This window comes from Eptatretus burgeri, chromosome 9, assembly GCF_056783735.1.
Source record: "Eptatretus burgeri isolate ZD-2024b chromosome 9, Ebu_testis_v1, whole genome shotgun sequence".
NCBI lineage: Eukaryota > Metazoa > Chordata > Myxini > Myxiniformes > Myxinidae > Eptatretus > Eptatretus burgeri.
The window spans coordinates 35,748,595-35,762,358 of record NC_140969.1 but is presented as its reverse complement, the minus strand read 5'-3'; the positions used below and the strand labels follow the sequence as shown (position 1 = coordinate 35,762,358).

At 45.1% G+C, this 13,764-nt stretch overlaps 1 protein-coding gene across 4 annotated transcripts in view; it reads right to left on the bottom strand.

Annotated features, from left to right (window-relative positions):
- Positions 1-13,764, bottom strand: part of SUPT5H (SPT5 homolog, DSIF elongation factor subunit) — a 131,629-nt gene that overhangs the window by 51,610 nt on the left and 66,255 nt on the right. For all 4 annotated transcript variants that reach the window (XM_085894730.1, XM_085894732.1, XM_085894731.1 and 1 more), the window contains 2 exons: positions 6,363-6,527; positions 5,828-5,917 (listed from right to left, as the gene is read on the bottom strand). In XM_085894730.1, coding sequence (XP_085750856.1) covers positions 5,828-5,917; positions 6,363-6,527 — 255 coding nt within the window. The remainder of the gene's footprint in view (positions 1-5,827; positions 5,918-6,362; positions 6,528-13,764) is intronic.

Sequence of the window (13,764 nt, the reverse complement as noted above, 5' to 3'; positions counted from 1 at the left end):
GTTCGAGAGAATTTAGTGATGTCGATGTTGGTGGTAGTAGTAGTAGTAGTGGTGGTGGTGGTAGTAATAGTAGTAGTAGTAGTAGTAGTAGTAGTAGTAGTAGTAGTAATAGTAATAGTACTTTCAAGTAACGTGTTGCAAAGTGTGAACAACGTTCGTGTAGCGTGCTTACAAAACGTCACTCATAGGTTAGAAATAAGTTTCGGGTACGCTAAACATTACCTCCACGTGTTTCGACTTATGAGTAACTTCCAAGTAACGCGTTTCAACGTGTGTCAACGATCGCATAACGTGCCAACAACTTATGGCCAGCGTAGCGGAACGTGCGAGTCATACGCCGGCATACGTCGTAAAATTTCAAGCATGAAAATATTTGAGGAAAACCCAAAAGTTCAACGTTTAAAGCCAGCGTACTACCACTTATGGCAGTGTTTTTCAGCGTGGTCTTAGCATATACAAAACGTACCCATAACCTATTCGACGTGTACCAGCGTTTTACAAAAAAAAATTCCAAAAATCGGCATAAGCTGGCGAAAACGTCAAGGTGTGACTGGGCCTTTAGAGATGGCATCACCACATCTCACAGCACTCTCAGTATCAGAGTACAGTTCAGACATCAGATTGATCAGTTTTGGTGGCACCCCACAAAGACCAAGAATGTTCTAGACGGCATCCCAAATCACTGAATCAATCGTTTTACAGAGATCAACATAGGCTGAAAGCAGCCCCTGTCGAAACTGTCATCTGCATTCGGTGAGGACCCGAAGAGCAAGGATATGGTCAATCGTTGACCTCTTTGGTGTAAAGCCTGACTACTCTGGACGCTGGTGCTCCAGCAGATGGTGGCGAACCCTATCATGAATTATCCGAGCAAAGACCTTGCCCGACACTGAGAGCAGCGTCACCCCTCGGTCGTTGTTGCAGCCTTGGCGATTACCGTTCCCTTTCCAGAGAGGGACAACAAGGCCCCTCTTCGAGTCAGTTGGGATGATGCCTGCGTTCCAGGCAGAGCACAGAAGTGCACGCAACGACACGAGTGCAGCATTTCCACCAGCCTTGAGAAGTTCATCATGGTTGCCACACATCCCAGGAACTTCATCGCATTTCAACCGGTTCACCGCAGCTTGTGGTTCCACAAATGAAGGTGGATCACAGTTGATTGGAGGGTCAGCAATTGGGATTGTAACACCCCTGACATCCAACTCGACAGCTGATGGATCAGCCTGGTACAGCCGCTCAAAGCAACTGGCCCAAAGGGCCTTCACTTTGGATTCCTCTGTCAAGAACCCTCCACCCTCTGCCCTAACTGCAGTACACCGAGGGGCGGGCTTGGAGCAAGCAATGCACAAATTCCCCTGTAAGCAGGACGAGAATCACTTGACCACAGCTGATGCTCTACCCCCTCACAGATTCCTTGCTCGTGTGCCTCCTTGTCCACCCTAAGTGCACGTACAGTTTTACGCCGCAGCTCCCTGAACAGCCCAGCTGTGCTCTTCAGCCTGGCCCTGCGACTGTTCAATGGTATCCAGTGACCTGAGAGACAAAATTCTTCTTCGCCCTGTGGTGAGTTCCAAGACATCTCCCAGAAACATTAAGGACGGTAGTCTTGAAGGCACTCCACAACTCTTAAGGATCTCTCAAAGCTCCCAGACAACCCAAATTTCCACTCAGCCTGTTCGCAAACTCCTCAGCTCCCCTCTCATCCTTGAGCTTGCCAACATCCAGCCGAGGCTGGGATGGTGCCATTCTCCTGGATTTAAGCTGAAACTTAAGAGTTGCTACAACAAGCCTGTGGTCAGTATTGAGGAACTGAGCACTCTGGGAGACCCTGCATTTCTGAATCATCCTCCGGTGACCATCAGCGTGCACATGGTCATTCTCCTTTGCCACACCGCCAGCATTGGAATACCAAGTCCAGCGATGAGCCTGGGGATGCTGAAACCATGAACTAGCCACCCTAAGTCCATGACTTCTTGCAAAGTCAAGGAACTTAGTGCTATTCTGGCTCACAGTTCCAGACCCATGGGGAGCAACACCTGTCTCAACCATCCCTATCAGTTCCAGTCGATGCATTGAAATCCCCAAAGACAAGAAGAGCATCTTGCCTGGGGCACTGATCAACCACAGACTCGAGCGTGGCAAAGAAGGCGTCCTTCACGGTGAGATCACTCGCCTCAGTCAGAGCATATAAAGAGACCAGGGAAATGACACCCAAGGAGTGACAAATCCTGTCTCATAATATGCTCGTTGACCGGTGTTACCTCAATTATCATTGGAATACCAAGTCCAGCGATGAGCCTGGGGATGCTGAAACCATGAACCAGCCACCCTAAGTCCATGACTTCTTGCAAAGTCAAGGAACTTAGTGCTATTCTGGCTCACAGTTCCAGACCCATGGGGAGCAACACCTGTCTCAACCATCCCTATCAGTTCCAGTCGATGCATTGAAATCCCCAAAGACAAGAAGAGCATCTTGCCTGGGGCACTGATCAACCACAGACTCGAGCGTGGCAAAGAAGGCGTCCTTCACGGTGAGATCACTCGCCTCAGTCAGAGCATATAAAGAGACCAGGGAAATGACACCCAAGGAGTGACAAATCCTGTCTCATAATATGCTCGTTGACCGGTGTTACCTCAATTATCATTGGAATCAGCTTGTTGGACACAGTTACAGCAACTCTTTGGGCATGGTAACCATCAGAGCGACGAGACCAATAGTAGGGGTCACCACCCACCATGATCTCGCCGCAATTCAGTCTCCGAACCTCAGAGTGCTGCAATACCGATGTCCAAACGCTTGAGCTCAGATAACAGACACAGATGATCGTCCTCTCTTTGGGATAGGACATTCCAGGCACCCACCCGAAGGGACTGCCTCAGGTTAACCCAGGGAGACCAGTCTGGTGGACGACGCCTCAGCACCATCCCGACATTCACTACCGCAATCTGTCCCAGGAAGGTTACCCAGTGGTTTCCCTCCTCTCATCAAAGATTGGGGGTCCCCAAGGCCACCACTGAAGGTGATGATCAGATTCAGGAAAGTCAAGATACTTTAATTGATTGGGAAAAAGATTGGCAGGTATACAATTGAACATAAAGAAGTGTAAAGTTCTGGGTAAGAATGATGAAAATAGAGATTATATGATGCATGAGGTTATTGGTACGGTTGCTTGGGGGGGGGGGGAGGGAGAGGGGAGGGTAAGCAAATAGCCTTGTGCCAGGCAACAATACAGTAAAGCAAATGGGTTTTTGGGTTGTATTAGGAGGGGTATAAGTGTATAAATAAAAAGAGGTAGTGTTAACACTGGACAGGAATTTGGTGAAACCTCATAGAATATTGTGTACTGTTTGGGTTCCCACATCTGAGGAAGGATCATAGCGAGGGTTCAGTGGAGGGTTTACTGAATTTATTCCAGGGCTAGATACAGTAGATGAAGCAATGAGGAGCAGCTGAAGGAGACAGGACTTTATACATTAGAGAGGTGGCGATCATGAGGGGATTTTATTGAGACAAGCATACAAGATGGGAAAACCAATCTTTGCTGTGATGGCGAATGTATGGGGCAAGAACAAAAAATGATTCCTGGCAGATCCTGCCCTCCGTGTGGGGATAACCAGCGTCATGAATTGGCGTTTGCAGTTTTGACATGTGTGCCCACGTACCCACACAAACAGACCTTTATTTATTACTTACGAAATCGAAAGATTTCATAAGTATATTGATGACTTCCGTTTCTGTTTGTTTATTTGTTGGCACGATAACTCGAGAACAGAAGAAGCGACCAATGTCAAATTACACCACGTGATTCAGAAGGGTGATGGCAAGTGCTGATTAGATTTTGGTCGAAATCGGTCAAAGGTCAAGGTCACAGTGAGGTCAAACATCCAAAACATTCGATTTTTGATGGTTTGGGACAGAATCATCGTAGAAACTTATGGTTTGCGTCGCTACCTTCTCCAGAGACAGCTTTTATTGGACAAGGTCAGAGGTCAAGTTGACAATTTCGTAAGTACCAGTCTATGACTGCTTGTTTGTTTGTTAGTTTGTTTGTTTGTAGGCACGATAACTCGAGAACGGAAGAAGCTGCCAATGTCAAATTACACCGCGTGATTCAGGAGGGTGATGGCTAGTGCTGATTAGATTTTGGTCAAAATCGGTCAAAGGTCAAGGTCACGGTGAGGTCAAATATTCGATTTTTGATGGTTTGGTACAGATAACTCGAGAACGGAAGAAGCTACCAATGTCAAATTACACCACGTGATTCAGGAGGGTGATGGCTAGTGCTGATTAGATTTTGGACGAAATCGGTCAAAGGTCAAGGTCACAGTGAGGTCAAACATCCAAAACATTTGATTTATGATGGTTTGGTACAGAATCATCGTAGAAACTTCTGGTTTGCGTCGCTACCTTTTCTCGAGACAGCTTTTATTAGACAAGGTCAGAGGTCAAGTTGACGATTTCGTAAGTACCAGTCTATAACTGCTTGTTTATTTTTTGTCACAAATCTTCCCCGGAATTCCCTGAATACACTGTCATCGTATTTATTGCAATCCGTTAACACAAGTTACAACATGACAAACAAACAATCAGACACAGCTCCTTTTATAATATACATGTTCAAGATAATGAAGGGTATTGACAAAGTGCAGAATAATTTTTCAGCAGAATAGACAGTGATAGTACCAGGGTCATAGCATAAAAGTAAAGAGGAAGAAAGTTACAACAGTAATTAGAACGGCACGAGGTACAGCGCATACCTCCACCAGGCTGAACAGTTTACGTTTTGTTTCCCTGACATGGATCCAGACCTGAACCAAAATTGAATCGGCTTGTTCTCGTCCCCGAACCAACTCATCCACAACTTTTTGAAATACCGTGCCAAATATTGTTTTTGGCCCCATCTCTCAATGGTAAAGAATCACTTTAGAAATAAATTTAAATAAATTCTCATATCCGGATCCAGATTCGGATCTTCACGAAAATCGAATAGATTCATCCTTTGCACACACCCAACCTGTCCACCAAGTTTCGTACGAATCTGTCCATAACATTTTGAGATGTCTTGTTTTAGATAGTTTTTGGCCCATCTCTCAATGGGGAAGAATCATTTTGGAAACTAAAAAAAATTCTCGCATCTGGATCTTCACCAAAATCAAATGGATTCTTCCTTGTCCCACACCCAACGTCTCCACCAAATTTCGTCCAAATCCATCCACTTTTTGAGATATCCTCCTGTTCACAGACACATACAGAGAGACAGAGGTGAAAACATAACCTATGTCCACCTTCGGTGGCAAATAAGGCAGGGGTCTTTCAGTAAGAGTAGTTAATGTATGGAATGGTCTCCCGAGAAAGGTTGTGGCAGCAGAAACATTAAATGGGTTCAAACTGGTATGAGATAGGGTACCGAGAAGCATTGGTGATAGAGACCCGGTGCAGGGATCTGGTTATGGTTTAACACAGGCACGGTGGACCAAATTGGCTCCTCCTGCATCACAGTTCCTTGTAAATTCACGCATTTAGCACAAGCCAGCGAGGAATCCAGCTGTGAGAAGATTTACTATTAACTTTATTGGCTAAAAAGGATTCGCTTTGATCGCCGAGTCAATTATAGCAATGGCAATGCATTTCTAACAAGCCCGAGTCATACAAATTATTATTAATGGAAAATAATGGTGGAATGGTCTGAAAAAACAGATGTCCTGCTAATAATCTTTACACATACACATGAAAATATAACGAGGAAAAAAGATAACATTAATCTTACCGATTCAAAACATGATGAAAAGACACGACACAGACAAACAACAACACTGGTAATCTTACCATGGACATTCTGGATTTGATTCTCTCGTAGTCTATTCTGGGAATGAGTTTGAGCCCAATCGTATTCTGGCTGGGTTCCACATAGTCCACCTGTATGAAATGCCATCATTAGATCAAGACAAAAGGTATTATTTGTCCATATATATATATATATATATATATATATATATATATATATATATATATATATATATATATATATATGTATATATATATATATCCATTAACAGCAATTAGAATAGCACTAGGTACAGCACATACCTCCACCAGACTGAATAGTTTACGTTTTGTATCCCAATGATAGACCGGATCACATATATACATAATAATAATAATAATAATAGTAATAGATTTTTTGAAAAGGCCAATTTTAAGTGAGGCTGAAAAACATTATATATATATATATATATATATATATATATATATATATATATATATATATATAATAAATAAAGGAAAAAAAAAAAAAAACTCCACTTGAATTTTAAAAACTCAACATCAAAACATCACAACATGCATCACCCCTTGCACCCACTTGTGCAATGTCATCTTTGAAGACACCTCTCTTGAGACGGACCCATGACTTGGGCTTGAGATGAGCAACCTCCTTAACAACCTTCATGACATCAGTCATCTCCTTGATGGGTACCATCTGCTGGTTCCAGAAGCCTATCCTCAGATTTCCCACTCCCTCGATGGCCTGCATCAGACAAGCAGAATGTGAACTCGGGTTGAAATAGAACTAAAATTAAAATAAAATAAATCTATAATGTAATGGAGATAAATAATGTTGGGTGTATGTTGTACGCTTCATATACTCCTCCGAGAGGATTTGACCAAGGAAGGTGAATCTTTCAGTAATTAATGAGGGCAACCTGAAGTTGAGCATGTATAAACTTCATTTGATTCCATCGTTTTTTTTTTGGAGGGGGGGGGAATAATAACGACCCTACTAATCTATCTATAATTCCAGCAATCTGTGTGTGTGTCTATTTGTCTGGATGTGTGTCTGTCTGTGACCGCCGTTTCTCGAAGGACCACTGGTCCGATCGGATTGAAATTTGCCAGGAATATTGCCAGGGCCCCACGGATGTGCCTTTTCAAGGTTTGATGTCAATCGGACGAGCGGTTTCCAAGTTACGGCCATTTAAATGATATTTTCAGTGTTGGAAAGGTGTATATATCGCAGCTGAAGTGTCGTTCCACCTTATCAAGCCATTTTTTTCCCAAAGATCTCAGAATAATAACAGCATCTATCCATAATTCCAGCAATCTGTGTGTGTGTGTGTGTGTGTGTGTGTGTGTGTGTGTGTGTGTCTGTCTGTGACCGCCGTTTCTCGACAACTGCCGGTCCGATCTGATTGAAACATGCCACGAATATTGCCGGGGCTGCGCAGACGTGCCTTTTCGAGGTTTGATGTCAATCAGCCGAGCGGTTCCTAAGTTACGGCCATTTTATTGCTTTTTTCAGTGTTGAAAAGGTGTATATCTGGCAGCTGAAGTGTCGTTCCACCTTATCACCTTATCATGCCATTTTTTCTCAGAATAACAACAGCATATTAACAATAATAATAATAGCACAATAATTGGCAGTACAAAATAACAGCACAATAATTGAAAAAAAGAATAACGTGATACAATGACCAATGTCTGTCAACCAATAACGACCTATATATTGTCTATCAATCAGACAGGACACGGTGCTATGACATCACGAATGACGTCACAATGCTTCCTCTTCGGATTGAAACTTGTCAGGAATATTGCCGGGGACCCGCGGATGTGCCTTTTCGAGGTTTGATATCAATCGGACGAGGGGGAGAGAGAGAGGGGGAATAGAGTAGGGGTGAGACTAGGGGTGAGAGAGAGGGGGGAGAGAGAGGTGGGAGAGAGAGGGGGAGAGAGAGGGGGCAAGAGGGGGTGAAAGAGAGGGGGTGAAAGAGAGGGGGTGAAAGAGAGGGGGTGAAAGAGAGGGGGTGAAAGAGAGTGGGTGAAAGAGAGTGGGTGAGAGAGAGGGGGTGAGAGAGAGGGGGTGAGAGAGAGGGGGTGAGAGAGAGGGGGTGAGAGAGAGGGGGTGAGAGAGAGGGGTGAGAGAGAGGGGGTGAGAGAGAGGGGGTGAGAGAGGGGGTGAGAGAGAGGGGGGCGAGAGAGGGGGCGAGAGAGGGGGCGAGAGAGGGGGCGAGAGAGGGGCGAGAGAGGGGGCGAGAGGGGGGCGAGAGGGGGCGAGAGGGGGGACGAGAGGGGGGACGAGAGGGGGCGAGAGGGGGCGAGAGGGGGGCAAGAGGGGGGCGAGAGGGGGCGAGAGAGGGGGCGAGAGGGGGGCGAGAGGGGGCGAGAGGGGGGAGGGAGGGGGAGAGGGAGGGGGAGAGGGAGGGGGAGAGGGAGGGGAGAGGGAGGGGGAGAGGGAGGGGGAGAGGGAGGGAGAGAGGGGAGAGGGAGGGGAGAGGGAGGGGAGAGAGAGGGGGAGAGGGAGGGGGAGAGAGAGGGGGAGAGAGAGGGGGGAGAGAGGGGGGAGAGAGGGGGAGAGAGGGGAGAGAGGGGGAGAGAGAGGGGGAGAGAGAGGGGGAGAGAGAGGGGGAGAGAGAGGGGAGAGAGAGGGGGAGAGAGAGGGGAGAGAGGGGGAGAGAGGGGGGAGAGAGGGGGAGAGAGGGAGAGAGGGGGAGGGAGGATGGAGAAAGGGGGAGAGGGGGGAGAGAGGGGGAGAGAGGGGAGAGAGGGGAGAGAGAGGGAGAGAGGGGGTGAGAGAGGGGGTGAGAGAGGGGGTGAGAGAGGGGGTGAGAGAGGGGGTGAGAGAGGGGGTGAGAGAGGGGGTGAGAGAGGGGGTGAGAGAGGGGGTGAGAGAGGGGGTGAGAGAGGGGGTGAGAGAGGGGGTGAGAGAGGGGGATGAGAGAGGGGGTGAGAGAGGGGGTGAGAGAGGGGGTGAGAGAGGGGGGTGTCACAATTCAAGAGAGGGGGAGAGAGGAGGAGGCGAGAGAGGGGGGTGAGAGTGCGGGGGGGTGAGAGTGGGGGCGAGAGAGGGGCGAGAGAGGAGGGGGGAGCGAGGGGGGCGAGAGAGAGGGGCGTCACAATTCTTCTTCATTTGAGATGATGTCACAATTGACGCTGGGGACCTGAGTATGTTTCCCAGGTGTTTCCCAAGTTAAGGGGCTGTCACACCTTGACGTTTTAGCCAGCGTATGGCAAGATCTCAAAATGTATGTAAAACGCTGGCGTACGCTGAAATATTGATGTTTTTTTTAAGTTTTGGGCATATAATAACGTGTTGGACGTATGCATAACGTATTAGCAACGTACACAGAACGTTTTAATCACACATAGATAACTTATACCAACGAATGCTGAGCGTGTTGTCGGCATTCACAACCTATGCCCAACGATAGTCTAACTTATGCATAGCGCAGCAGCGTATCGCCGACGATCACGTGGTGTAGGCTATTCATAGGGTGCGGCTCGACGATTCAAATCATAACCGCACAAGACATCGAAGTGTGAAGCCGCTGTCACACCTTGACGTTTTAGCCAGCATATGCCGACGTATGAAAAATTTGCCACGTTAAGAGCACACTGGCATACGTCGTAGTTTTCTGGCATACGTCGTCATACGCCGAGTACGTCGAGAAATTTTCAGCATGTTGAAAATTTTTCGACGTATGCCAGCGTATGACTCACACGTTCCGCATACGCTGGCATAGGTTGAAGGCACGCTACGCGATCGTTGACACACGTTACTTGTACATTACTCATAAGTCGAAACACGTCAATGTAATGGGTAGCGTCAGTGTTCCAGACTTCCTGTTTTTTTTTTTTTTCTTCGGTATGACGGTGATGTTGACAAAGACGTATGCCAGCGTACTATGAAAAAAAAAGCCAGCATACTACGACGTATGCCAGCGTGCTCTAAACGTATACAAACTTACCCATAACGTATTCGACGTGCGCCAGCGTTTTGGCCAAATTTTGCATACGTGAGGCATACGCTGGCTAAATCATCAAGGTGTGACAGGGCCTTCATGGCCATTTATGATACGGTTGGTCCGATCTAATGCCCCAATCCAGTCGTCGTTTACGCACCTACGGGCCCATACTAGTATTAATAATAATAATAATAATAATAATAATAATAGTACAATAATTGGCAGTAATAAAAAGAATAACATGATACAATGACCAATGTCTGTCAACCAATAATGACCTATATATTGTCTGTCAACCAATAATGACCAATAACATCTTGTCAACCAATGACAGGACACGGTGCTAAGACGTCACGAATGACGTCACAATTAATGTTTATTTATGACTTACGAAATCTAAAGATTTCGTAAGTATATTGATGACTTCCGTTTCTGTTTGTTTGTTTGTGTGTTTGTAGGCACGATAACTCGAGAACGGAAGAAGCTACCAATGTCAAATTACACCACGTGATTCAGGAGGGTGATGGCTTGCGCTGATTAGATTTTGGTCAAAATCGGTCAAAGGTCAAGGTCACAGTGAGGTCAAACATAATTCCGTAAATTAATGTGGAGAAATGGAGTATTTTTGCTTCGCTCGACGTTACGAGTTCGTTTTAACTTCGATTTTAATTTTGTCTTCGGTTTTTGCGATGGCTTAGGATGCTTAAAACTCGGTTGTGGAAATTCTGGTAAAAATCGGATGTTTTGGAGACGTTTTAAGATTGTATAAAAAATATTTCACGCGACGCGTCATGGGTTGTCCCATGATGCAGTGCGCTCGAGCAGACGCGTCGTTGAGTCACGTTAAGGTTTTCCGTGTGCGCTAACGGTGTTTTCGATAAAGATGGTGTTTAAAAGTCATTTTTTATCCCAATAAAGGTTATCGTCGCATGCCTGACTCGCTGAGCCGTCGGATTATGTAAAGATTGTTGGTGGATGGCCGAATATTACGGTTTTGTGACTGATAAAATAATATTGAATAATTGCGTGGAGAAATGGAGATTTTTGCTTCGCTCGACGTTACAAGTTCGTTTTAACTTCGATTTTAATTTTGTCTTCGGTTTTTGCGATCGCTTAAGGCCCGGTCACACCTTGACATTTTAGCCAACGTATGCCGATTTTTGAATTTTTTTTCCTAAAACGCTGGCACACGTTGAATACATTATGGGTAAGTTTTGATAACATTGAGAGCACGCTGAAAAACACTGCCATACGTCGTTGTACGTTGGCTTTAAACGTTGTACTTTTTGGTTGTCCTCAAATTTTTTCATGCTTGAAATTTCATGACGTATGCCGGCGTATGACTCACACGTTCCGCTACGCTGGCCACAAGTAGTATGCACGGTCTGCGATCGTTGACAGACGTCAACACATGCTACTTGTAAGTTAATCATAAGTTGAGACACGCCGAGGTATTGTTTAGCGTACCCGAAACTTATTTCTAACCTATGATTAACGTGTTGTTGGCACGTTACGCGATCGTTGCCACACATCGACAGACGTTACTTTTAAGTTACTCATAGGCTGAAAGACGTCGGTATAATGGATCGTCCTTGCGTCGGCGTCCACGGCCATGGCCAGGACACTTATTTGCAGCATTCTTCAAACTTTTCTTTGGCATGACGAGGATGTTCACACTTCGATGTATAGCTTGGCTATGATTCCAATTGTCCATCGGCAGCATCTATTTAAAATAGTCGAGTTTGAGCGTTTTAACACGTTCAGAAGAAACGCTTCAAATTTTCAAACCCCAGCGTCAAAAAACAAAGACGAGTGACAGCAATTTAAATCGTTCATTGTAAACAATGAAAATAGTTGAGTGGTACCGTTTAAAAGTCGTCGAGTGTAAAAAAAATCGAATTGTTGAGCGCAAGCGTCTACTTTCAATAGCGGGGTTTGAGCGATTTAGCACGTTCAATAGAAACGATTAAAATTTCCGAGCGCCAGCGTCAAAAAACAAAGGCGAGTGACAGCAATTTAAATCGTTCATTGTAAACAATGAAAATAGCTGAGTGGTACCGTTTTAAAGTCATTGAGTGTAAAAAAAATCCAATTGTTGAGCGCAAGCGTCTACTTTCAATAGTGGAGATGCAGCCATTTAAATCGTTGAGTGGCAGCCGATGAATAGCAAACCCTACGTCACCGGCAAAGATAAACTGCCGCACGATATGGATAAGTTAGGCTATCGTTGGGCATAGTTTGTGAACGCCGGCGTCAGGACAATTATTCGTTGGTATATCGTATCTATAAGTAATCAAAGCGCTCTATGCACATTATTAGTTCATTGTGCATTTGTCCAACCCATTATGAATAGACCTAAATCATAAAAACAAGCCATAGCTCATTGTTGAAAAAGCCCCATAAAAAATTAGCCGCGAAGAACTTCGAACAATGGTGAAAAGATGTCTCCTACCCGTGGACACGCGGACGCAAGGACGATCCATCATAACCCACACCCTCCCCCTCACACTCACCTACTACTGCCAACATGAACAAACTACTACTAATACTAATACTAATACTGATACTGATACTGCTGACATGGACATCGACTCAAAAAGGACTCGAAAACACTGTTGGGTTCCCCTTTAATGAGCAGCATTTTTATATACCAATTCCCAAAACCACTGGGAACACGTCTTTATATGGCAGTTGTAAGCTAGAAACACGTTCATTTTTTTTTTTTTGTCGACCGAAAGACGTCATTGGAATACGTCTACATACGTCGATGTGTGTTGGGACTACGTATAGAATTGGTTCAAAGCACGTCAAACATAAGTTAGAAATAAGTTTCGCGTCAAAAAGACATTACCGCGACGTGTTTCGACTTATGAGTAGCTTATAAGTAGCCTTTGTGGACGTGTGTAAGCGTCCACATATCGTGTGTAAAACTTATCCCCATCGCATGCGGAACGTGTGTCATACGCCAAGTACGTCGTAAAATTTTGAACATGTTTAAAATTTCTTGACGTACTCTACTTACTACGACGTATGATAGCGTACTTTAGCGTTCTACTCACGTATACCAAACTTACTCATACCGTATTTGACGTGCCCCAACGTTTTAGACACATTTTTCTTAGGTCGGCATACGCTGGCAAGATCGCCAAGGTGTGACCGCGATGTTGATACTTCCATTTCTACGGCAGTTATGATTCGAATCGTTGTGCGTCAGCCTTTTAATAGGCTACGTCACGACATCGTCGGCGATGCGTGCAACGCGCTATGCCTAAGTTAGACTATCGTTGGGCATCGGTTGTGTAGGCCGACAACAGGTTCAGCATTCGTTGGTATAATTTATCTATAACACAACGAAACGTTCTGTGTCCGTTACCAATGCGTTATACATAAGACCAAGTCGCTATGAATACGTCCGAATCTTTAAAAAAAACATCAAAAGTTCAACGTTAGCCAGCGTTTTACATAAATTTTAATACGTTGCCATCGCTGGCTAAAACGTCAAGGTGTGACTGGGCCTTTAGTATGCTTAAAACTCGGTTGTTGAAATTCTGGTAAAAAATAAAAATAAAAAATCTGATGTGTTGGAGACGTTTCAAGATTGTATAAAAAATATTTCACTCGACGCGTCACGGGTCGTCACGTGACGCAGTGCGCTCGAGCAGACGCATCGTTGAGTCACGTAAAAGTTTTCCGTGTGCGCGCCGACGGTGTTTTCGATAAAGATGGTGTTTAAAAGTCATTTTTTATCCCAATAAAGGTTATCGTCGCATGCCTGACTCGCTAAGCCATCGGATTATGTAAAGATTGTTGGTGGATGGCCGAATATTACGGTTTTGTGACTTTGATAAAATAATATAAAATAATCGCGTGGAGAAATGGAGATTTTTTGCTTCGGTCGACGTTACGATTTGTGATGGTTTGGTACAGAATCATCGTAGAAACTTCTGGTTTGCGTCGCTACATTCTCGAGACAGCTTTTATTAGACAAGGTCAGAGGTCAAGTTGACGATTTCGTAAGTACCA